This window comes from Culex quinquefasciatus, chromosome 1 (assembly GCF_015732765.1).
Source record: "Culex quinquefasciatus strain JHB chromosome 1, VPISU_Cqui_1.0_pri_paternal, whole genome shotgun sequence".
NCBI lineage: Eukaryota > Metazoa > Arthropoda > Insecta > Diptera > Culicidae > Culex > Culex quinquefasciatus.
In genome coordinates, this window is record NC_051861.1 from 43850713 (window position 1) to 43876762 (window position 26050).

Consider the following 26050-nt stretch of genomic DNA (forward strand, 5'->3'; position numbering starts at 1 on the left):
TCCACTTGCATACGATTTGTGAACCGTGGTGCTTTGCCAGGAATAGTTCCAGCTCTTTCACCAATAACATCAACGTCAACAGTGCTGAGGCTGCCTTGTGAAACTTATTTAAATGGATTAGTTTGATAGCTAATATGAGAGTGGGATTAAAATTGAATGCTGCGAGAAGCTATTAAGACTTTCAGTATGATTAGAATGTAACCATCGATCAGTTTGTTTCACTTCGAACTCCATTCCACTATTGATAGTTCTAATATCATGAATCAAATATTAATTAAATTTACTCTATTATAACCGCTTCCGCCTCGTAAGCCGTAGATCGGGGTTCTAATCCCGGCTCGGATCAACACAACTGGTGAATTCGATTGTTTAGTAAAGGGAAGGTAGTGTATCGTCACAAACTGGACTTTATCAAGACACCTTAGGAAGACGACCTATGTTATGTAAACATTAATCTTAACATGTTAACATCAAGTCATCAATAAACTGTCACTGAATCAGCGTTGTAAATGCCGGCCCCGATACTCTTAACGGGTGTTCACAGAAAAAAATAAATTCTCGTAATCGTGAATTATGCTCATGAATGTGAGAACCACGAAGGAATTTATTCATGAGTATGGTGCATTTGCACTATAAACGTGAATATATTCCTGTTATGTTTCGGAATAGTTCTATTACCCTCCAAGATTAAAAAAACAGGACTCAACAAAGTATGCACAGTCGCCACATTTTTGTCATTCACTCTGGATAAGTTCAACAAGTTACAAGTTACATAAAAATCACGCGCGTATACCAACAGTTGCAGACTTTTCCAGCACTTCGTTGTATAAACATCCAGCAAGCTGCCAACCCACGCAACGCAACCAAAGGTTGCAAGGTTCCACCCACATCCTTCCGCCACCATAGCACTGGACCGACCAGGATACACCGACCTATTTGTGACGGAGAAATCCACATTTCAGTACACGTTTTTTTCTTGGTGACCATTCTGCGCGCTCAGGTTACACCAACTTCCATTCCGAAGAAAAGCTCTTTTCCATTCATGTAACGAAAGCCAACACGAGCTCAAAGCAAAAATTGAGTTCTACCGTGACTTTTCACGCGGAGTGGGGTGGTTGTCCCCCTCCTCCATAGGTCTCTTCCGGCTCTGCCTGACGTCAACGACACGTGGCCTACAATGCCGGTGACATTTAACCATCGCACCGGCTGAGCCACCGCACGAGGCAATTACGCAAAAAAGTGTGTCTTTGACTCTTTTGCCGCTGGGTCCCAGGGTGCCATCTAAACTGCCACCAGTGAGCCAATTTGTTGCGGTGAAGTTTATGTTGGAAGCAGAGAAATGGATTTAATATCGGTGTTTGAGTCATAACCCTAAAATGAATTGGTTGAATCGAAAGTTTTCATGCAATGAAAACCAGTTGTGGTGCTACGCGATTGGTTTTTTTTTTACAAAAAAAAAAACCTTTTAGATTTTTCAAAAAATGCTGAAATATGATCTTGGTGCTTTTGAAGCCATAGGAGAAGTACACGGGCCATTCCGTGTGAACTGGGTACACTTTTGGACTCGCCCTTAACGGATTTAAACCATGCTTGGAGGGAACGTTCATCTATCGATAGTTAACAAAAATCCCAAGTTTGTTGCCAATGGCACCATCCCTCTTTCTTTGGCACCGCTCTCTTTTTCGGCGATTTTCTAAAAAACTTTTAGACTTATTCTTTTACTCGTAACTTTCCAGCTTTTTGACCAATAGAATTTCTACTGGTTGCATTTCATAGGAAATTGTCCAAGGAATTCATTACCAATTTAATATCAACATTCAAATGCCTTCCAATATTTTTTCTTTGCAGTTTATGGTTTAAATCGTAATTTCATCGTAATTCGTAATTCCTTGTATTTATATATATTTTAATTTATCACCATCGTGTTCCCAGGACAATTTCACATAAGAATCTATGCATATCTCAAACTAAACCAAACCATTGCCGAAAAACAGCCCTTCAAAAATAAAAAAAACTCTGAGTTTTCTAAAATGAATTCCTTGGATAATTTCCTATGAAACGCAATCAGAAAAAATCTATTGGTCAACCTAGTTGTAAAGTTACGAGTATCGTGCAAGCAGTGGTTATGGGAAGGTGGATTTTTGTGGTGTTCTCTTTGTGCTATGTTCGTGTTCATGTTCGAGTCATGCATGCAGTGGGGGGTCATTGTGGTAATTGATATTATTGCGCGTCAGTATCGTGCAAGCAGTGGTGATGGGAAGGAGGATTTTTGTGGTGTTCTCTTTGTGCTATGTTCGTGTTCATGTTCAAGTCATGCATGCAGTGGGGGGTCATTGTGGTTATTAATATTATTGCGCGTTAGTATCGTGTGGGCAGCAGGGCCAGGAAGATGGTTTTATTGTTGTGTTCGTTTTGTAATGTATTTGTATTTAAATCTAGCGTGACTTTTTGTGGTGATGGTATGGTTTTGGTGGTGGTGGTGGCGGCGGTGTTAAAAAAAAATAAACGTTCAATTTACTAACATTGAGTCCAAAACCTCCCTACAAACATCTATACCACTAGGTGACGTAGAGATCTCTGCGCATTCTAGATAGATGTTTACTAACATACCTTCCAATCCCCGAGGTTAGCAAGGTACCGGCCAGGAGCCCCTTATCTTACTGGATAGTATTACACGCTCATCTAAAGAGGAAAACATGGTATCTCCCGTGTTGGAATATTGTAACCGGATGAGAGTCTAGTGCTATCATACGTTTAATTACAGTTAAACAGCAAGATAAGCGTTGTGCAGCCATCCGGAATTGTGCGACCTTTATTGCTAATGCTAATGCTATTGCTAATGCTAATGGTCAAATAGTTGTAAAGTTACGAGTAAAAGAATAAAAAGTTTTTTAGAAAATCGTCAAAAAAGAGGGCAACAAACTCTCCTTACGGCGGAGATAGGTATTTGATTAGAATACTTATAGGAGCATAACATTCGTTTTTGTCTCATTAATTCCAAAAGGATGATCATCCTTTTTGGACTGCTCGAATCAATAATAATAAACATTTCAACAGTGCGGCCAGATTCATGGGAAACTGCTTGAATGAATATTGAATGGCAACTCTGACTGCATGAATGCAAATTTTCATTCGAGCACGATCTATGCACGATGAGCACGATGTGCGCGATCTGGCGCGATTTGGCGCGATGAGCGAAAAACGACCACGATGAAGGCACGATGAGCAATGACGCAAGAATTTAACGCGATTAGGTGCGATTTGAATGAAATCGCGGAGTGTCATCCCCCTCGGTTATTGCTTTGTTGAAAGTTGATAGGCACACTATAAATGATTAGGCGCTTATACTTACATCAAACCCTACGTAATGTACCACCCCCGGCCGAGTTAAAATGCGTAACCGGAAAAGAAGGTGTGCATGCCTGGCACGAACACTCAAAGCGTGTTCTAGCGTGCTGCTCGTACTGACTCAGAGCAAGGGTGAGATGTAGGTGTAAGGGCAGTGTGTGTTCGTCGGGAACCTAGTGCATAAGATCGGTCAAGGCCCGTTCTTACACTGAAAATTGCGAATTGCGAATTGCGAATTCCAGCTGATCTAGCATTCGCGCCACTCCAGCCTTAAACATGGATGCGCTTGGTTGCTTTAGACGATTCCACACTCGGTTATCTTCGCACTCGCATTCGATCCGTTTCGATACGACCCTGGTAGTTATTAACAAGTTTAGTAAAGTACTTCAAAAGTTACGCTAAAAACCATTTTGGCGAAAGTCTGGAAGATTGTAGAATGGGTGATGATTTTTGTAAGAACACCCTTCATATTAAAAGTTGTGACAGCTTAAGTAATAATCACACACTTTTTTGAAGCCAAATCTAAGATATTTTGATTGAAATCAAACATGCAACCCATTGGATGCGTAATCAAAAAACGTTACTTAATCCACCTTTAGGTGGTTGGTGCCTTCCTCACATTTAGAGCGTAATGCTATCCAAAATAGATGCAAAAGGGCGGACCATTCAGTCTTCTATGATTCATTATTCATACCCTCAGATTTGGTAGTCAGATCTTCATAATTCAGGGCTCTTATGTGCTTATAACTTTTGATAGGGTTGTCAGATCTGCAATCTCATAAACTCGTTTGAAAGGTCTTTTGATTACCTATGCAGCGACAAATAGCATGATAGATCCGGACAACGTTTTCATCGTAATATATGAGATCCGGCCTCTAAAAAGTGCATAAATAACACTTAAGTGCTTATAACTTTTGATAGGGTTGTCAGATCTGCAATCTCTTGAACTCGTTGGAAAGGTCTTTTGATTACTTTTTTTAGCGTAACTTTTGAAGTACTTAACTAAACTTTATAATTTTTAAAAGCGACTTATGGGACTCCAAGACGGATCGAATGAGACCAAAACGGTCCAAATCGGTTCAGCCAGTGCCGAGATAATCCAGTGCTTATTTTTTTGATCAACATCCCACCACACACACAGACCTTTGCTCAGAATTTGATTCTGAGTCGATATGTATACATGAAGGTGGGTCTAGGAAGTCAAATTAAGAATTTAGTTTTTCGAGTGATTTTATAGCCTTTCATCAGTAAGGTGAGGAAGGCAAAACCTATCCAACGAGTCCAAAAGTTTGAAGATCTGACAACCCTATCGAAAGCTATGACCCAGTACCGACGTTCTAGCAGGATTCCAGCAGAGTTATTACAGTGCTGGATATTCTTACTGCATTTAGCAGAAATTGTCCACCATTAGGTTTTACGCCGACTCGATTTGGAGGTTAGAAAGGAGTGCACTGTTTACATGGACTTAGCACAGTTCGATGCGGTCGTCGATTTTGTTCGGGGAAATCAGGGGGGCGACATCTATATCTCACTACAGGCAGCTCGCCCGTAGCCAACACAAGCTGTCAACTTCGGCACCAGAACAAAAGAGAACTGTCAAATTCGGCGCCAGCACAAAAGAACAGCTGTTCGTTACGGAACCAAACAGGGGGTAGCGAAGAAGCCGCCATCTTGGAAGTTCAGATAACAAACACTCAGAATCAGTATTATTCATATTACTTTGGTAACACGAAGTGTGTTATCCTGGTTAAACTCAAAAGTCCCATGCAAATGTGTAAAACCAAACTGAAAAATTTGTAATGCCGATTCACAGTGTACGGGCGCACTGCTTGATCGACCAAAAGAAAAAAAGCAAAAAAAGGTAAACAGAAAAATCACTTTTTTCGATATGAATTTTCAGCCAATATTGGGATGGAATCTCCAAGGATATGATAGAATTTGCCATCAGCAACACAATTCACGTGTTTTTTCAGGTATTTATCGTTTGAATTGCGGGAAATTTGAAAATCAAAAACCCAAACAATGATTTGTTGTGGGCTACCATTTGACAGCTAGTGCTTTTGTTGTGGGCTCTCATTTGACAACCGTGCTAATGTCGACTGTTGTCAGTTTGCTTTGGTCGGAATAGGGTTGCCATCCCCCCGGAACCAAAACAAAGCAACTACGCACTGTAAAAAAAGTACAAAAACTGCAAGCATAAAATGGAAATAAAGTAATTATTGTTTTTATGTAAAATTTAACCGCAATGTACGTTTAAAAGTTAGTGTATGTTTGTGAGGTGATTTTTATCAATTTATTTGCAAAATAAACTACTAAAGTTGAGATTAATAAGCATACATCGGGCCGATGACCTCATTTAAAGTTGTACTTTTATCACATGAAACGATTAACTTAACTACTGTGTAATTTGACTTTTACTACAGTAATTCTTATAACAAAAATTGAATTATTAATAAAAGAAATATTTTATCAATCAATCTATCAAATTATCAATCTCAATCACTCAATATGGCGGCCTTTAGCATCCCCCTGGGGTAAATTCGTTGACAATCGAAGACCATGTAAACAGTGCACACGAGCTGTCAAATGACGTCTCGGTGTAAAACCTAATTCTATTTTTTATTTGTTCATAACTTATTTATTAGGTACTTTTAGGTGCTGTGACCAGGTTAGGACCGAGGATCAATAGTACAAAAAAATAATAAAAGAAAAGAAAAAAACCGTAACTAAATTAGATGATCATTTGCTCGTGCCATGTGTCAGCAAGTGTGCGATCACATCAATCTGTTCCTCGGGTGTCTTGCACTGGCTCAAGCGAGCTCTGTATTCTCGGTAAATGGTCCACAGCTCCGACTCGCTGTACAGCTTCGGTTCGCCTTGTTGCTCCTTCGGGGTTGCACCGGCGCCGGCGCCAGTATCTTCTCGACTTCTTCCTGCGGGACGAGGATGTTTATTTTCCGGTTCAACGGACGGCACCGTTCCAGGTAGCAAAACCTGATTCTAGCAGGATTCTGGCAGAACCAGCTCCAGGGATGCCACATTTGAAGATTTTCGAGCACAGGCTCAATGCTCAAACGTATTGTTTTGCCATGTTATTCAATGATTTTTAATTAAAAGAATTACTCACGAAAAAGATAACAATGTTTAACTTCTTTTGTCAAAAACAGATTTATTAAAAATTATTTTGCCATCAAGTTAAACTCATTTGCGTTTTTGTGATGTGCCCGAAAATCTTCAAAATCTGGCATGCCTGACCAGCTCTGTCAGAATATTTCGTGACTAGGACTGGGACGGGGAAGTAGGGGAAATATACCCATTTTAATCACACTAATCCGTTCGACCAATTCTCATCACTTTTGCGGTTTTCCGCTTTAAGGCTAGTATGCAGATCGGAAGGAAAGGGGTCAAGAAACAGCTTTACGAACATCAGAACAAAGGAGAAGGAGCGATTTCTTGGGGCTTTTCTTCACCCTCTCTGATTTGCTTGCGCTGCCGCTGCTGCCCATTTGATTTTTTTCTTGACCGATTCCTTCCGATGTGCGTACCTTACATTAAAATGAACATTTTCAGATGTATCAACAATGGAAAGTTGCTTGCTCACTTCTATTTGAGCTATTTATTACTTTGGAACAGACAAAAACACTTTATTTAAGCTGTAATTCATGATCAAAGTGCTGATAGGCCGATAATAGAAATAGGCTGAGAAAGGGTATAGTTCCCCTATATAAAGTGTATTTAGATAATAGGGTTGAGTAACGTTTTTATTTAGGATATTTTTTCCTTTCAATGAAATTATATTTTTTTAATATTGATTTATTTCAGGCATTAAATTGAATTCATTTGATTCTTTGATATTTACTGTAGGTGAAAACTGGTTCTGGCGAGAATTAAATTTATGGAAGTGAAAGTAGGTGCTTCAGAACATATTATATTTAAAAAAAAATCAGCATATTTATGGTTAAAACCTTGTGGAAACTGAAGATCGAATTGTTTTAACGTTTCAAGACTATTTTATCCAAAAGTATTAACATTTTCTTCAAGTTTATATCATTCTTACGATAAACTATCATTAATTATCATTTTGGTAGGGGAAATTCTCGTATGTTTGGCAGGTTAAGGACTCGCTCCTAACTCAACTATTTCAGCAACTTATTTTGTAAATCTGTACATAGAAACATGCTTGCTCATTTCCTATTAAGCTATTCTCGATTTCAGTTGAAAACGCTTTTTATGAAACGTCAAAGTGCTGATATGGGGCATAGCCGAATGGTTAAGCCGTCCGCTTTGTAAGTGGAGGATCATGTGTTCGATTCCCATCTGCTCCAACCTTCCATCGGATGGGGAAGTAAAACGTCGGTCCCGGCCTTGGTTGTTGTTAGGCCGTTAAGTCATTCCAGGTGTGGGAGTCATCTCTTCCGTATAAATACAAACAACACACCAAATTAAGCCTGCCCCGATGGAATCGCTGGAGGCGGTTGGACTCGCAATCCAAAGATCGTCAGTCCGAACGCTGTAGTGGAAGGTTCCTTGGAGTTAAAATAGGTTTGGGTGCACTCTTCATTCAAGCCTTTGGACTTCTAGGTTCGAGCAGAAACTTGCAATAGAGACCACAAATACTCGGGGGTCGTGAAAGTGGATGGTTTGATTTTTTATTTTTTTGTGCTGATATGGCAACATTATAGGCACGATGGAGTTAGATGCTGTTCCCAAAGTTGATATTCTATTGCTGTCGAACTCTTTCCGTCGAACCTATTATAAATACCACGTGCCTCTATCGTTTCATCACGTGAACTCTCATCTCGTACGTGTGTGTGTGGGGGGGAGTTGTAGAAGTAGGATCAACAGAATAAAACACACCGAATTACGCGCCCACGCTATCATTCGAAACTCACGAAGCCCCTTATCGTGGCACCCGGATCGTCAAAGTGGGGACTGTTCCAAGTCTCGATTTTCTTCGTAAACCCACTTTTCCCCCCCAACCGACCGTATCAGTATCAAGGGCGTCATCACCACAAAAGCAAGGTGGGATTTATTGCTTTTGATACGATTGGGACGTTCTGAGGGGATCTGGACAACAAAGGCCACTGCGCCGGATTTTATCACCGGCAACAAGCGTTATCAGTAGACGACGAGGGGTAGAATAAGTGTACGAGTGTCTATGTAGTTCAGACCTCACACACACATTGCGACAGAGAAAGAAATAAAACTGAACATGTGATCATCTGTGAGCGCGGTTTGGTCTGGATTAGATCGATTGCACGTATCAACGGCAAAGCGAAACTCAATTATTCATCAACGTTCAGGGGATTTTTGTGTTGTATATAAAATGATTTCACTGACACGTGGGCACAACTTGTATACCAAGCTGACATGTTTCGGGAAAACCCGATAACAACAAATGATTGTTTGCTCTTTGTTTCGCTGGGTGAGCTCTTGTTATCTTGGAAAACGTTTTTGAATTGAAACTTCTCACAGTTTACTCTTAATAAAAACGATTATACCTTAGCAAATATGCGTCCGATTTACAGAATGAATGAATCGTGAAAATTTTAGACCTTTAAAAAATATATTTTTAAAATTTGAAAATTACCCCTGACTTTTCTGAAGCAACATTTGAAAAAGGTGGATGAGAAATTTGACAGCTGGAAGCATTTGGCAAATTCCGAGACAACAAGCAACTTTTCACAAAACTCGATTTGTCAAATAATAGCAGGCCTTTCCAGCTACCTTTTAACACTGCGGGTTTTGTAAAACGCTTATGCACCCTTTTCAAATTTAGCTCCAGACTTGATACAGTCGAATGTACATATTTATGGGCCTCTTCAAAAGTGAGGGTTTATATAAAAAAAATATTCGACAGATTGGAAAATTTCACACATAAACATGCGTGAAAACTTTCAAAACTGACATCAGAATTCGGAGTTGTCGTAATTTGATAAAAAAAAACACCGCTTTTTGTTTATGTAGAAAAATCTTTGTTTTTGTCTTCCTCACCTCAATGAGGAAAGGCTATAAAATCACTCGAAAAATGAACTTGTTTATTCGACCTCTTAGACTCACCTTCACGTATACCTATCGACTCAGAATCAAATTCTGAACAAATGTCTGTGCGTGCGTCTGGATGTGAGTCCGTGCACCGAAAAATATGCACACGATTATCTCCGGACTGGCTGAACCGATTTGGACCGTTTTAGTCTCATTCGATCCGTCTTGAGGTCCCACAAGACCCTAGTTAATATTATGAAGTTTAGAAAAGTACTTCAAAAGTTATACTAAAAAACAATTTGGATAGAGTTTGAAATATTGTAAAAAAGGATGGTTTTTGTAAGAAAACCCATCATGCTATATATTGTTAGAAAGGTATTTAAAAGATTGAAGATTTGATAACCCCATCAAAAGTTATTAGCACTTAAGTGGTAATTATACAATTTTTTGATGCCGGATCTCAAATATTTCGATGAAAAAGTTGTCCGGATCTATCATGCGACCCATCGTTGGATAGGTAATCAAAAGATCTTTCCAACGAGCCCAAATGATTGAAGATCTGACAACCCTATCAAAAGTTATAAGTACCTTAATGTTTTTAATAAACTTTTTTTGAGGCCGGATCTCAGATATTTTGATAAAATAATTGTTATTTATACACTTTTTGGAGGCTGTGTGGTGTATGAATGCGAGGAAGGCACCAACCACCTAAAGGTGGATTAAGAAACGTTTTTCTTGTGTGATTTACTTTCGAGAGCTGTTTAAAGAACGTTTTCTGAACTTTTCGAAAAAAAAATACAAAAATTAAATAACCAAAAAAATACTCAATCATGGGAGAATTGATCTACAGTCCACTGCCAACATTTTAGACTGTAGTCCCAATTCTTCCCAGTTGACGAAATTAAGCCAACACAACTTGGCCTATAAATGACATGTTGAAACGTTGAATTGAACGATTGGTAAATTGAAAATAGACTTCAACGGAATTCGAATTGAGTCAAATCGTGTATCAAATAGAAGTTCAGATCTTGATTCAGATTATATTTTTAGGAAGAAATACGAGTTATCTTCTATTTTGTTTGATGGAATTTATTAAAAACAAAAAATATTTTGACTTCACAGTTCTCTCATTGACGTAATTAAACTTATTATACAATACGCAAATTGTGACGTAATCAAACGAGGAACCATTTCATATTGCTAGAATGCCAAAAACAAATTGCCTTTACATAATCGACTCATAGTACCGTGTATACGACATTCAGACTTTGAATAATAATCGCCAAAGAAATAAGTAGCGATTAACTTCAGCCAAAAAGTGTTCTCGAGTGGTCATGTGAATAAAATATCCCCGAGCTGTGTAGACACCGTCGAGGTACAATCAAAAATAGAAAGAAAAAATAAACGAGTGATACTGATAACGTGGTCAGGCTTGTGTCAGCCGAAAAGTCAGCCCATAAGGTTATCAGCGTCACTGGCACTGCTCGGCTGGTAAATGTGTGTAATTGGGGTGTACTGATCGCAGTCCCACCATGAAATTACAAATACGAGTGCATTAGGCGTATGGTGTAAACGTGTATTTAAGGCAGGAATAAATATATAAATTAGAAGAAAAAAAGCTTGGGAAGCTGGCTGGTAGCAATGTATTTTTTCTACTTTTCTGTTTGCCAGTCGAACTTTGCTACAAACAGCACACTCAACTGATAAGATATCGGCAAGCGAGACAAAATCGGCCGAGTGCAGGAATGTGCGACCTGTGGGCCAGGATGTGAGATTGTAACGCTCATCGGGATGTGTTAATTTTGGAACAACATTCAGCTAAATAGGATGACTGGGCGAATTATTACACTTTAAGCACAAATGCACAAAAACAACGAATGACATTTGAGCAATTCTCTACGAAATCGGTCTTTTTTCTTCAATTTTAATTTTTGTATTTTTTAATCCGGCTGAAACTTTTTTGGTGCCTTCGGTATGCCCAAAGAAGCCATTTTGCATCATTAGTTTGTCCATATAATTTTCCATACAAATTCGGCAGCTGTCCAATTTTCCGATCTCTTCGAAAAAAATATTTTTGGAATTTTCAAATCAAGACTAACATTTCACAAAGGCCAAACATTCAATATTACGCCCTTTTAAAATGTTTGTCTTGATTTGAAAATTCCAAAAATATTTTTTTCGAAGAGATCGGAAAATTGGACAGCTGCCGAATTTGTATGGAAAATTATATGGACAAACTAATGATGCAAAATGGCTTCTTTGGGCATACCGAAGGCACCAAAAAAGTTTCAGTCGGATTAAAAAATACAAAAAAAATCGAATGACCGAAATCCTAGAGAACTGCTCATTTAATTTATGATTAGTCTTATGATAATATAAATCAGACCTGCCTAACATGTTTTGCTTAATTATTCAATTATTTTGACTAGAGCAATCCTCAGGGTTTTTGCAAATCGACTTTTCATTGTTTCTGTAAGTCATTTTGTATCATTTGTTTCTACGTACAAGTCTCAATACAAATTTGGGGTCTGTCCATACAAAAGCTTTGAAAATTATCGAAAATCCGTTTCTTGAAAAGGGATGTTCTATTCATCTTCGGAAATGTTGTATTTTATGATTAGGACATAACTATTCTGTTTTTTCTCTTTGTTTATTTGTCATCTCGTTTTGCTTCATTTGGTGGTCATTGTGCTTTTAAAAATTGTTGAATTGTCAGTATATATTGATTATATCACATTATATGATATCCACAAATCATTTCACAACAACACACTTACATTAACAAATTAATAACACGTTATAATCAATATGACAACAACAAACTATCCACTTTAACGACCCCTATATGTGGTCTTATGTGGTCTCTATTGCGTGTTTCTGCTCGAACCTTGGAGTCCAAAAGCTTGAATGGGGAGAGCACCCAAATCTCCACCCCAGGGTTCGAACTGACAACCTTTGGATTGAGAGTCCAACCGCCGCCAGCAATTCCACCGGAGCAGGCTGGGTTTGGTGTGTTGTTTGTCTTTATAGCAGGGAGACGACTCCCACACCTGAAATGACTTAACGACCTAACAACAACCAAGGCCGGGACCGACGTTTTACTTCCCCATCCGATGGAAGGCTAGAGCAGATGGGGATCCAACATGATCATGATCATTAGCTTACAAAGCGGACAGCGCAACCATTCGGCCACGCCTGCTGCTAATACGAATTAAAACTTTACATTGGCGCGGTGAAATTATCCTAAAAAAATCAGGCTTAGATAACTCTATGGCGCTATGTCTCACCCTAAATCGAGAAATTAAAAGTGAGAGTGTGTGCGTGCAACATGGAGTTAAACTTTTCAAAGTGCCATGGTAATCTTCACAGAAAGTTTAGCTCCATGTTGCACACTCTCTCACTTTTAATTTTTCGATAGAGATTTCTAAGCCCGATCTCCCACATACTAGCGCACCATTTGTTTTGATAGCCGGTACAAAATTTAACCTCACTTTTTTTCGTGTACGTACACGCAATACATGCGCACGTAGATAACTCTATCGAGAAATTGAAAGTGAGAGTGTGTGCGTGCAACATGGAGTTAAACTTTTCGAAGTGCCATGGAAAACTTCACAGCAACTTCACAGAAAGTTTAACTCCATGTTGCAGATTTGACAGCTCGATAGGGAGACTGGAGGACTGGAGAATGTCTGGCCAGTCTCCCTATTTAGGGTCTCTAAACCAATGTACGTACATGGGTATGATTAAAAAGTTAGTGTTGAAATCTCGGGTTTGTTATCAAAAGGTCTTAAGTACCAGTTGTTAACTTCCCAAAAACTGGCCAACTCCAAGCGAAACTTTCCCTTGCCCCCTTAAAAAAGTGGACCATCAACACTTCCCGTCTTCCAAATCCCTTTCCTTGTCCCGGCCGGCAATGGACGGCTGTCATGGTGTTGAGAATCTGGTTCAGGTGGAGTTGGTTCTTTTCCCAGTTATCAATTCCTAGGCTAGACAATCATCGCATCACATGGCGAAATCCAGTCTACAATCCGCCAACATCACCGTCTCCTAGCGAAGCGAAACCCCAGTCAAATCAATCTGAATCTGAAACGGAATCTAATTAGAATCTTATACAAATTCCGTTCCAAACGCAACAACCGGTTCCGTGTTCGAACCGGTTGTTGCGTTTGAAACGGAATTTGTTTACGATGCTAATTAGATTCCGTTTCAGAATTCGGATTGATTTGACTGGGAAGGACCTAAGTGCCAGTTGTAAACAAAACCGTTTTTCGATCGGTTCTCGATCAATTAGCGAATTATCAAATTCAAAAATGATTTTGATTGTTCAATGTTCATCTGCACATCCTTTGAATGGTGTTTACTGAAAATGTATGAAAATTTAATTCAAGACTTTTGTAAATTTCTTTTTTTTTGAAAATTCAATGTTCAGATAATCGAGTTGTTGCGAATATTTTGATTCAGTTTATGTCACTTGGCTCTGGTCGAAGTCGCGGGGAGGTCCACATGTAGGTGGTTGGTATCCGCAGGCCTCGCAAAAAAAACACTTCGGATAATCAAATCTTCGGACGATCGAATCACGAATCGTTGTCCTATTTTTTTTTTATTTCAGAGCTTAAGTACCTTCAAACTACTCTAAAATGATTAAGAATTTTTAATTTCAAGATGGCTGCCAAAACGATGGTGATGAATATGAATAAACATTGAGAAAATGCATTTGGTAATTTGTAAGGCAATCTACCACTCAAATTTGACTAAAATGTGGTCGCAGAATTCACAATTAAATAAATAAAAGGAAAATATATATTTTTTCATGATTCGATTACCGTCATTAGGGGTTCATACAAAAATACAGAAATTGGTATGACCCAATCTCACTCCCCAGGTCCAATATCACCCTTGATGACGGTAGTCCCATACCTTCGGATAATCGAACTTGGAATAATCGAAACTTCAGAAAATCGAGGATTCAACCAATCGCGTCTGGACTGTACTAGTTGTATTAAAAGAAAGCATCATCAGCCCATAAATTAAACTTCACTGGGCATACCATTGGATAAGGTTTTCTGATCAGTAAATACAAGACTTATTTGGAGGGTTTTTTTAATTACTTGAATTAATCATTTTTTCGAAAATACTTAAGTGCTCTTATGATGTCATATATGTATGAAAAAATAATTCTAAAACAGTAAGTAATAAATTAAAACCTATAGGGTTGTCTGATCTATAATTTCATTGTAAACGTCTTTTGAATGCCTTTCTAAACATTTTTTTTTTTTTGGTAATTTTAAAGTCTTCCCTAAGTAAGAAAGGTAAAATTAGATTAAAACTGACGCACAATTATTTAAGAAAATGCATTTTCTCCAAATTTTCATAACAAACTCTGCTAGTCTATTAACTGTAATAAGATCCTTAACTATATTTATTAGGAACGCATTTCATTTCCATGGCTTCCGTTTACGCCAATCGCGCCAAACAACAGCGGCGACACCCTAGAACGCGTGTGCCCAAACACGTGTGACCTTTGTGGAAAATATTTCCATCCACATTGCACATTGTGTTCGGTTTTAATCGCTCGCTCTCTCTCTCTCTCTTGGAGCATTGCTCAGGGAGCTCAGTGCGAAAAACGTGACGGAATTAATGGAATGGAAATGCCATTTCTTTCGCAGCTGGTGACTAATAATGGCAACAGTTGCTCGCACGTACTTATTTTTTGAAGTATTTATTGATTTTTTTACTGACTGTTGAAGTTTTATATTTTTTTTCGTATAAAAAATTGCTGATTCTTTCCGAAACTTATTCAAGCTTAATTCGACGACGTCGTCGCTTAACTCCTTGCTTAATTCATAAAATAAAATATATTCAATTTTAAATTTTTATTTGTTGCTTGCTTTAAACTGTTGCTTGCCAAAAAGACTGGGAAAATGCTTAGTGCAATTCTAGAGTTTTATTTCAAAATGTCCTACACATATGAAACACAATAGCACAATGGAATTCTTTTCACTACTGAATTCTTCAACAGGAATTGAATGTTTTTAAATTATTCAACATCAAAAGAAATTCGATCAAGTAAATGTTGTTTTATGAAGAGTTATTGAAAAAAATATTTGGCGGCAAGAATGACTAACTATAGTAAATACTACTGTTGATAAATAAACACTCCATCATTCGTTGCTGTGTACTGCGAGTTGCATGAAGAAACGGCGGATCGCGCTCTATCTGCGCGAGCTCACATGTCTAAATAATGTCAGTTTCTCAAGTTTTCCCATCACGTGTTACTCACTCGTCACAAACTAGTGCGAACAAGAGTGCGAATTATTTGCTAGTTGTGGCGAGTTAGCCTGAAGAGAGGAAGTTGACTTCTGTGGAAAACGTTGTTTAGCCACAATAATATCGCAATATATAAACTGTGCTGATAAGAGAGATAAGAAGAATTGTACATGTACGGCTTCAGAGTGAGCTGAACGCAATAAGAAGTTTTATTTAGAAATGTGATGCCGGGAGTTTACGTTTTTGATTTCTGTTACAATTTATTAACAAATAAAAAGTCAAAAACAGGGTTAAACTCGAGGGGTGGTTCACTTCTGCCTTGGTCGAGCGTTGACATTCCTTTTTAAAAAAAATTCGGCGTTCGCTCCTCTTTATTTCACCTTATTCAACCCTATCTGACCTTTTCTTGCTTTAACGCGCCTTAGCTCGCCTTTTCTGTTGCCTTTTCTTGCGTTCGCACCTCCGACTGCTCGATTTTTTTGACAACGAGAACTGTCAAGAGCAAATGACAGATCTCGTTGTCAAATCAGTCGAGCAGTTTGTTTTGATCTTTTCATTTTTTCACGTTCACATTTGTTGGCCAAGGAACCTGTGCCGCGGAGTAAATGGTATTACGCGGCTACCGGTGGCCAAGCAGGAGGAGCATCTGATAATAAGCTAGTCAGTGGCAGGGAGAAAAGCATGGTTAATTCTAGGTGATCACGCTTGATTTTTACTGTCGGCAGCTGGGCGGAAGAAAATCGTGCAAAATGGCCGCCACTAGAAAGGACATCGAAAAGGCCGCGACCCTTCACCAGAACCGCGTCACGCTGAGCTTGCGCAATGTCCGCAGCCTGGAGAAGGTGTGCGCTGACCTGCGGTGATGGTTCCAAAAAGATCGCTTCCAGATGCGCCTGCACAAGCGTATCATCGATCTGCACTCGCCGTCCGAGATCGTCAAGCAGATAACCTCGATCAACATCAAGCCCGGTGTAGAGGTCAAGGTCACCATCGCCGACCCTTAAGCTGGATAGTTCCACCACAATCCGGAATGTGAAGCAGATTTCCGGCGATGGCCGGCGGTAGAGAGCGTAAAAGGTCCAACGCGGATATTTGAGGCCTTTGCTGCTCCGGCTGGGCGTTTGCAAACACCAACACGCAAATAAACTTTTTGTATTAAAAACTTTCACTTTTTTTATATTGCATGACTTTATTTTCTAATTTTTCTGAATAAAAAACGTGCGGAAAAGTGTAAGAGGTTTTTCCATACAATTATTAGTATTATTAGTATCGTTTTTTTTTTTTTTTGTAAACCCTATTAAATCCTATTAAAATCTCGCCGTGTCGAGTTCGTTGATGTACTTTTTGAAACTGATGTCATATGCGGATCTGAGTTGAGTTGAGTCGTTCAGTGCAGATCAGGTTCCCGTACTCTGCGCCTAGTAGTTAATGAACCTTTTCGAATATTTACTCAGCTCCAACCTTTTTTTCGTTCAGCTGCTTTCTTGGCTCAAACTGCCAGACAATACTGGCACACGTGATGCACGTTCTTCAACGGCTCCGCTTCAACCTGGACTAAAACATGTATCCTGGTGGCAATCTGTGATGCTCTCCTAGTCTGGCGGTCATCAAATCATCGAAGGTCGACGACCGCAATCCAAATTCTACGCAGGTACCTGCATCTCAGCGCCCTGAAGGTTCTTGTGCTTTCGTGCAAGCTGAAGGTGCCGCGGTGGTAACAGGCTACGCAACCAGAATTCTACCGGAAGTCCGCCGTAGAGAGAGGACGGCCCTCCTGAACACGGTCGAGTTGCGGAAACGCGGGCTGCTGCTGGGACGCGCACAAAAAACAGGAGGACGACTCTTCGGAACGCGAGCCACTGCTGGGAGGATGACCTTCTGGAACGCAGGCGAGTTGCCGAAACACGGGCTGGCTAGAAAGCACACAAACCACTGCCGGGAGAACGAGCTGGAAACGGTTGAAAAAAAAAAACAGATAAAAAAAACATCGTTTGGCGGAGGAGCACCGGGGGCGCTTGGACCTACGGCATATCCGGTCGACGTGATTGGAAGAATGTGAGCAGCGATGGAGATCGGAGCATTAGCTGCTGGACTTGGAGAAGAGGTTTGTCCTAGAGTCGGTGTGTAGGTCGGCGCTCCGGTGGTTTTTATTGGACGATATCGAGGCACTGGTCGAGATCGACGTGGTCGGAGGTCCGTGCGGTTGGCTTAGCGTGGGATATCCCGAACCTGGATTTTTTTGCTGGGTTTGCTCCGCATCGACCGCGAACCCTTCTCGCCACCACCCGCGGCGGACGCTTCGTCTGTAGGATCGTCGTGTTTGTCGCGTTTGTCATCGGATCGTCCGCGCCTCCTTCGGCGGCCTTGCATGCCCAGTTGACTACTTGGCCTGCTCCTCGTTCAGATACAGGCCGGAGGCGGTCACCTCGACGGTGCCCTTACCGATCCGGACCACGTACAATACTTCGTTGATGGTTTCGTTCCGCTTGACCTCGTCGACGAAACCGACCTCGTAGGTGTCGCCTCCGGTGAACGCGTGTACGGCGTGGCCGACGATCGGGAGCGTGTCCTTGTCGCCGATCACGATGACGTCCTGGAGAGGGCCTTCGAGGCACCGTCCTCGAACAGCATCATGAACTTGTTGTCTCCTTGTGACCTTGCCTGCATAGTACTTTGGGTCGGACCACCGCGCCATACAGCACAACCAATCGTCCTGGTTCACTTGCGGTTCCGGCTCGGCAGGTACGGGTGTGTCCGGTTTCTGCTTCTTGGCGCTCTTCGAGGAGGCTTGCTTCGACTTCCGACTCGGTGCGGGGTCGCTTCATTCCTCGACCACTTTTCGGTGGTTGTTTTGGGCGTCTTCGCGTTGGAACTACTTTGGTCCAGTTCCGCGTCCGATAGCTCATCATCCTTGCTGAGCGCCGGCTTGATCTTGGTGAATTCCTCGATCATCAACTTGGCCCCTCGGACGGTGTGCTTAACCTTGAATAGTGGTGCCTTCAACTGGCTGGAGATTGTCCCCGAACTGTCCGTTGCGCTTGAGTGTGAATCGGCGGCCGGTCTCGCCGAAGGCAGCTGGAACGGGCCAAGACTTCCCACGCTACCATTGGAGGACTGCTTTGACGAGTCAATTCCTGTCAGATCTTGGGTGGACTCGGCCAAACCGGGCGATGCCAGCTTGTTCTCGATCACCTTCTCCACCGACAAGAACTGCAACTCCGTTCCGTCGAACCATACGCTGACCTCGTACAGCGCATCCTCGGAAGTCAGTGCCTGGGTGAGGTCAAGCTTGTTGGCGTCGGTGGTTGTCGTTGTGGTCGAGGCTGCAGTGGTCGTCACATTTGCTGGCGTCTGCACGCCAGATTTATCTTCTAGCTCGGATCCTGACGTGGAGGAGATTCCGTTGAATTTGGGCGTTGCTGGCGTACAGGTTGGTCTCCTCTGCGAGAGAATAATATTCATTAAATAACACTTCCCTGCAATCCAAGCTCCCACCCGGTGCAACAAACCTGTACACGAATCGACCTCCGACGATTTCAGACTGTTTTCTTCTTTCACCGACGAGGCAACAGATTCCTTGCTTGTTTCGGGAGCATCCTTCTTGGGCTCCGGCTCCTTCGCTGCAACAGCCGGCCGTTGAATTGTCCGCCACGATGGCGCCGTGCTCTTTCTCGTCCTCCTGGTGGCTGTTGTCTACCGAGGGTCGCGTAATCTTGCTCACGCTCTCCGAGCTGATTTCGAACTGCTTCTGGATCGGGGTCGAGTTGTACACGTTGCTCGAGCTGACGGCCGCGTTCATTGTGCTGCTTCCGTTCGAGATCAAATCCAACCGCTGCTTTAACCGGTAGGTCATTCTGTCCGAGCTGGGCAGCGAACACTCGATGCTGTCGTCCAGCACCTTGGACTCATCGGCGGCCGGCGCCGGCGGCACTTCCTCAGCGTCCGTATACAGAAACACGCCAAAATCACCGAGTTTCTTGTTGCTTTTCATTTTGACAATCAAACTGCTAGAAAAAAAAAAAAACAAAACAAACACCGAGTTGCCAAACTTGGGGAAAAACTGCTCGATCTGTTTTGGCAGGGTTGCAAGATCGATTTCTTGTAGCTTTTCGTTCGAGCAGAAACAAGCCGCCCTGCGAGCGCTAACGCGCGTTAGCTTGCCTTTTCATGCCTTCTCGTGGCGTTGTGAAAAAAATCGTCGCCTTGTGAAGCGTTCTCAAATTTCGAGCTACTTTTTGTGCGTTTTGTTGTTCTAACGCGAAGTGAGCTACCCCTCGGTTAAACTCGTAAATCTTGAAAACCAGATTGTAGATTTTTTTAGTACCTAATATATTTAAATAAAATTAAACTGTAACTTTTTGACTATTCGCTAACTAATCTCGTTGGTGGCATGATGTATGAACAGAATTTTCCGATAAATTCACATTGGGGTCGTCGTAATGAGACGCGCAAATGACGATCACGTGTAACATCACGTTGGCCAACGGGCTGTAATGCCTGACTGGGATAACGTTACGCGACAGCAACCCGACTCGACCAGGCAGGCAGACCTTTGGTAAATATTTACACAGCTTGACGGTGTATTATTTTCACGTAACTATATTTATATGGAGATGGGGGATCGATAGAAGTGAACATTCGTGCGGTGCACCTGCCGCCCCATGTGCCATTCAACGTGACGCGTTACGGGAAGCTTTGGCCGCAAGAAAAGTTAACGCTCTCGTGCACGTTTTTTCGAACGACTTTTTTCAGGAATTATACTGCAAAATGCTACATATATGCGTAGGGGAAATTCTCGTATGGCTGGTTAAGCACTCGCTCCTAACTCCAATTTGTCTGATTTTCGCTATTTTGCTGACTCGACACAAACATTTCAAAAAGCATCATGTACAAACCATGCGTTTTGAGAAAAAACGCATTTGAATGTTGAGCATCCATTTTCAATTCCCATTTTAGTATAAAAGCAAAATAAGATGTTCTAATAATAACAAACGATGAAAAACGTTGCTTTCATTGATACTTGATCATCCAAATTCAATAAAACATTATTTCCGTCGTTTTATTTTAGAAAAACAAACATAACTTCTTTTGAAATCACCAACGTCTATTATATCACCCTGCTGTCATTGAGGGGGACGCTTTGTTATGATTCGTTTTTCTTAGCCGAATGTACATGGCGCTTTTTTCATGTTGCTTTTTTTTCGTCACGAGGTTTATGTAGTCTTTTGTTTGACAGGTTGACAGGGCTATATAAACAGGGACTGCTGATGGCCGAGAGTCCTTGCATTTATAGAATTTCGCTACGTCGACTGTCCACTAATCCGAATGCTTGCTAATTTGAATGTATTCGAATTAAAAGGCACTCAATCACCAGTTGTCAAAACCACATGTCAAACAATTTTCAAACACGTGGTTTCAAGCCTTTGACAGCTGTCAGTCGTATACCAGTTAGCGAATTTGGATTCGCTCATTCGAATGCAGTTCCATTCGAATTAGTGAATCCTCTCTGTATCATGCCTACCCAGTTAACTCAATCGGAATTCTGAAACGGAATTCAATTCGAATCGTTTACGTATTGTCGCTCTGGCACTAAATCGAACTGAGCGATTTCCACTCTCGCCGCGCTTTTTCTCTCCGCCTTTTTCTGTCTAGCCTAATTCGGTATTACTCGATCAGTGTGTAAGCCAAGTTTGTTGTGATTCCTCCATCTTGTTTTGATTGGCGAAAACTTATGTCGATGGATTTTAGCTGATTTAATTAAAAACGAAAGGAAATATGTACTTTTTTTACTTGCATAAATGGCCAACATCATCATCCAAAACCTACGACAACAACACGCAAGCACTGATTCTATTTACCTAGTTAGAAAAAAAATGCGGAGAGAAAAAGTGCGGCGAGAGTGGAAATCGCTCGTTTCGGTTTGGTGCCAGAGCGACAAAATGTTTTTCAGTGACGTTTAACCTCGCGTTCAACACAACATCTCGTTGCACTCAAAATTAGAGTTGATCAGTTTGCGGAGCGTAGTGTCAGATAAGTCGCCGCGAAAATTCGATTTATTTCCGAAACCACAATATTCCGTTTCAAACGCAACAACCGATTCCGTGTACGTACCAGTTGTTGCGTTTGAAACGGAATACGTAAACGATTCGAATTGAATTACGGTTCAGAATTCCGATTGAGTTGACTGGGTAAAAACTCATTTTACAACTTTCCGTTACAACAATTGTATTCTACCTTTAAGTTACCTCCTTAACCTGATAAAAAGTTGTAAACTAACAGGCTCTCGACACAAATAAACAATCAATTACTATAACTGCTGATCTTTCCGTTCTGATTCTCTCCGTGCCGAACCATACGCAGTCAGCTCAATTCCGTTTCAGAATATCAATTGAACCACAGACAAATTGAACTGACTGGGAAGACCCTCCCAGTCAACTCAATCGGAATTCTGAAATGGAATTCAATTCGAATCGTTTACGTATTCCGTTTCAAACGCAACAACCGATTCCGTGTACGTACCGGTTGTTGCGTTTAGAACGGAATACGTAAACGATTCGAATTGAATTCCGTTTCAGAATTCCGATTGAGTTAACTGGGCTGCTGAGAATTCGACTCAAACTTTTTTCGTTAAAACGGAATTTCAAACGGAAGTTAAACGGAACGCGTCGACTGGATCATACAACCGGGAGTTTTACTGTAAGATGGTCATGCGCAGACTTTTGTCCATACACGTACAGACACTCAAAGTTTACACTTTCAAAGTGCAGAACTTTATTGAAAAAGTTGGCATCCTCGGCTACTAGAACTGTCATTCAAATAAATTGACTTTTCTACACCCGCAGCAGGCGCAGAACCTTTTCGCACGCGAAAAACACTCGTTTTCTGCCTGTTTACAAAAGATTATCCTGGAAAAATATAAAATTGACTCATTGGTAACTTAAATTCACCAACAGTTGCTGCGGCGGGCAGAAACTTGTTCAAAAATTTCGGCTTGTTGTGAAATAAAGGTAGGATAAAGGAAATCAGCAGGTTGAAAAATTTCTTAAATTATGTAACAAACCCAAAATAGTTCTACCTCCGGCAATAAAAGCATGTTTCCTAACGTGGTTCCTGCATTGAATTTTTTTCCTTCCAGCAATGGGCAACACCGTTTCCGCGGCCGAGCTGGTCGCATCCCACATTGTACACACAGAAGCGGCGGCAACACCAAACTTGCCGGCCGGGCACCCACCTGTCCACCACGAAGGAAAGTATGCCTCGAGTGGGGCCGCCAATCCTCCGCCGGAATGTCCGATGCACCAGAAGCAAGAGCCTAAGGAGAAGCCAACTCTGATTTCCGAGTGTCCGGTCAAGCACGATGAGTCGGACATCAACCCGCTCAACATGATGCCCCCCATGAATCAGAATCCTGCCCCAGATCAGCCGTTTGCACTGCCCAAGGATCGCCAGGTGTCGTCCATCCCGAAGGTGACCGAGGATGGCAAGCAGGAATTTTGGGTTTACCCAAGCCAGCAGATGTTCTGGAACGCGATGCTGCGCAAGGGCTGGCGCTGGCAAAAGGACGACATCACCCCCAAGGACATGGGCGACATCATCAAAATCCACAACGCCAACAACGAACAGGCCTGGCAGGAGGTACTCAAATGGGAAGCGTTACACGCCCGCGAGTGTGGCAACCCGAAACTCAAAAGCTTTGGCGGCAAGGCCACGGAATACAGCCCGAGGGCGCGCATCCGCAGCTGGATGGGCTACGAACTGCCCTTCGATCGGCACGACTGGATCGTCGACCGGTGCGGCAAGGATGTGCGATACATTATCGATTACTACGACGGTGGCATGGTGGACGAAAAGTACAAATTTGCCCTGCTCGACGTGAGGCCCGCCATGGATTCACCCGAAAACGTCTGGGACCGAATGAAGGTCGCTTACATGCGCTGGAAGTTTGAGCTGCAGGGTAAGTTCAAGGAAGACAACACAAACTGAATCTTGTCCTGGTGAGAGAGAGAGAGAGAGAGAGTGGACAAGAAGGATACGCAATGTCCTTTTGATTACAAAACATAGAACTACTACACAAACTTACCGGAACTAATTTGAACGTTTATCAATAAAACATGCACATTTATCATCAAAAGCTGTTCAACAACCAAACTTCACTGTTTGATTGATCGTAGTGAATCACAGTCCAAAGGAAAATTGCTAAAGTAGTTTTTTTATCGAATCGCATATGTACCTTCTTTTCGAATCCTTGACATGCCATAGAGTTGCGCCAGCTCGTGGCTCATCCTTATCCTCTATGCACTGTTCTCACGGAAATGTAGACTAGAGTAAAACTGGACTAGCAAAAATGCGCTCGTCGTGGACTTCGGTGTCCTTCCAATTTGATTCATTATTCGTACCAGATCTTCATAAATCAGGGCACTTATGTGCTAACAACTTTTGATAGGTTTGTCAGATCTGTAATTTTTTGAACTCATTGGAAAGGTCTTTTGATTACCTATTCAACGACAGGTCACATGATAGATCCAGACCACGTTTTCATCAAAATATATGAGATCCGGCCTCCAAAAAATGCATTAAAACACTTAGAGCTTATAACTTTTAATAGGGTGCATGATACTTGTCGGTTGACACCCAGGCGAGGAACATCCCGGAAGGAGCCCAACTACAGTACTTGTTCGGTAACTGGGCTGAGAACGTAGCCTAGTCACGGAATGCTGCTCGCTAACTGGGCTGATCGAAACATAACGAGGGGACCACCGATGCTATATATTTTCCTGATGAAATTTGAAAGTAAAAGTTACTCAAATTTATTTACAATGCTTACTTTTCACATTCCTTTAATTTTGGCCTGAAATTAAATAAACGCTTGGAGACAAAATATTTGGTCCCTAGTAGCACGCGCTCCAGTGAGGCTCCACGAACCTCCTTGCATGGGGTAACAGCTGACGGCAGAGGATCTGGAAGACGATTTTTAGGCCGCGTTGATAAACAAGATGCCGCGGTAGAGGAAATATACCCTTTCTAATCAAACACCTATCTTCGTCATATGGAGAGTTTGATGCTCGATTAAAGCTCCAAAAATACTATTTAACCCTCTACAACCTAACCCCGCCTTTAGACGGACTTCGATCTAAAAAATCGCCAAAAATCAATTTTCCAAATAAAACAAGAAAAACATAAAACAAGAGAAGTAAAGTTTTTCGTAGAACAAAAGTTGCTCAAAATGACCTCCTGAACACGGGAAAAATAAATATTTTCGAAAAAAAATTGGGCAGTAGAGGGTTAAGCTATAAACTTACCAGCAACAGCACCGCCTCGAGTTAGCACGCAAATTTATGCCATTTACTGGCCAACAAAAATCTAATTTAATGCACTTTTGATCATAATTTCTATTTTACGAGACCATTTCTCATCATTTTGGTGGCACACACATCCACACGCGAGATCAGAGGTTAACTGCTTAACGAAAGTCGCCATCAATATCTTTTCACTTGCGCTAACGATTTCAAAGCGCTTAAGATATAAATTGTTTCCAACTACCGGCAACAGGTTCTTTTGACCATTACTTAGTCACTCACTTGAAAAATAATCCCGAAAAATGTAAATAATTACCAAGCACCATTAAAAAAACAAACGCGCTAAGTCTTTTGAAGTTTCAATTTTGACTACTTATTCCAATCGAAGGCTGAAAAAACCAAGGGGTTGGAAACTCTTAGAGCTATACTTATTATGTTAACCAGTATATCAAAATATATGTTAGTATACTCATTATTTCCTTTACATACCGCCAGTATACTTACCAATATACTGAGAGTATCTTAATATACTAACAGTTTATTGCTTTTCGGTTAGTATACTAACAAGTATACTGGAATATAATTAGTATACTCAGTATTCCTAAGTAATATTAGAGTTTCCAGCCCCTTGGAAAAAACCGAGCGAGGAGCGAAGGCAAATAAAGAACAAAGGGTGGCCACCAACACCACCCGCAGCGCTTGTGGTGTTGTCAGGAAATTTTCTCTATAAATGTTACTTTTCGTGAGTGTTCGCTTAACATTTCATCAATTTTGGCAGCACTAAGCAGGCCTAAAAGAGCGTTGGAAGAAAAAAAGAACTAAGCTGAAAATAGAAACTGGGCGTGGCCCAATGCACTCGACTGATTAAAATGCATTTTGAAATATTTTTTCAAATGCTTGTAAAAGTAATAGCATAACTTTTAATAAAAGTGAAAATAAACAGAAATGTTCACAAAAAGTTGCTCTACTCATTGGTGTACTTGGTTTTAGTGAATTTCAAGGAACAATGCAGATTATCCAGCATCATTCAAACACGACCGCTTATTAGGCTTAAAATGGGCATATTTCCCCTAGTTGCCGCAGTTCAGTTTATCGCCCTTCTCATAGATGGGACACACGACACCATCGACACCATCCATCCACTCATTCGTTAG

The 26050-nt window shown here is 41.3% G+C and overlaps 2 protein-coding genes and 1 pseudogene across 2 annotated transcripts; 2 read left to right on the plus strand and 1 right to left on the minus strand.

Moving 5' to 3' along the window:
- Positions 1 to 16326: 16326 nt before the first annotated feature.
- Positions 16327 to 16769, plus strand: LOC119765458 (annotated as a pseudogene).
- Positions 16770 to 18829: 2060 nt separating this feature from the next.
- Positions 18830 to 19591, minus strand: LOC119765459. Its single transcript, XM_038249323.1, has 2 exons — positions 19110 to 19591; positions 18830 to 19041 (listed from the first exon to the last, which is right to left on the minus strand). The coding sequence occupies exons 1-2, from the start codon at positions 19589 to 19591 to the stop codon at positions 18972 to 18974; spliced, it is 552 nt and encodes a 183-aa protein (XP_038105251.1). The 3' UTR covers positions 18830 to 18971.
- Positions 19592 to 22415: 2824 nt separating this feature from the next.
- On the plus strand, positions 22416 to 23748 carry LOC6033696 (cytochrome c-type heme lyase). The gene is made up of 2 exons (XM_001844069.2): positions 22416 to 22607; positions 22736 to 23748. Exon 2 carries the CDS (start codon positions 22738 to 22740, stop codon positions 23581 to 23583), a length of 846 nt encoding a protein of 281 aa, XP_001844121.1. The 5' UTR covers positions 22416 to 22607; positions 22736 to 22737; the 3' UTR covers positions 23584 to 23748.
- Positions 23749 to 26050: the final 2302 nt, after the last annotated feature.

Coding starts and splice junctions, on each gene's coding strand:
- LOC119765459 (XM_038249323.1), bottom strand. CDS start 19,591: ATGAAAAGCAACAAGAAACTCGGTGATTTTGGCGTGTTTCTGTATACG. Junction 19,042..19,109: donor GGAGGTCGATTCGTGTACAG/GTTTGTTGCACC, acceptor ATTCTCTCGCAG/AGGAGACCAACCTGTACGCC.
- LOC6033696 (XM_001844069.2), top strand. CDS start 22,738: ATGGGCAACACCGTTTCCGCGGCCGAGCTGGTCGCATCCCACATTGTA.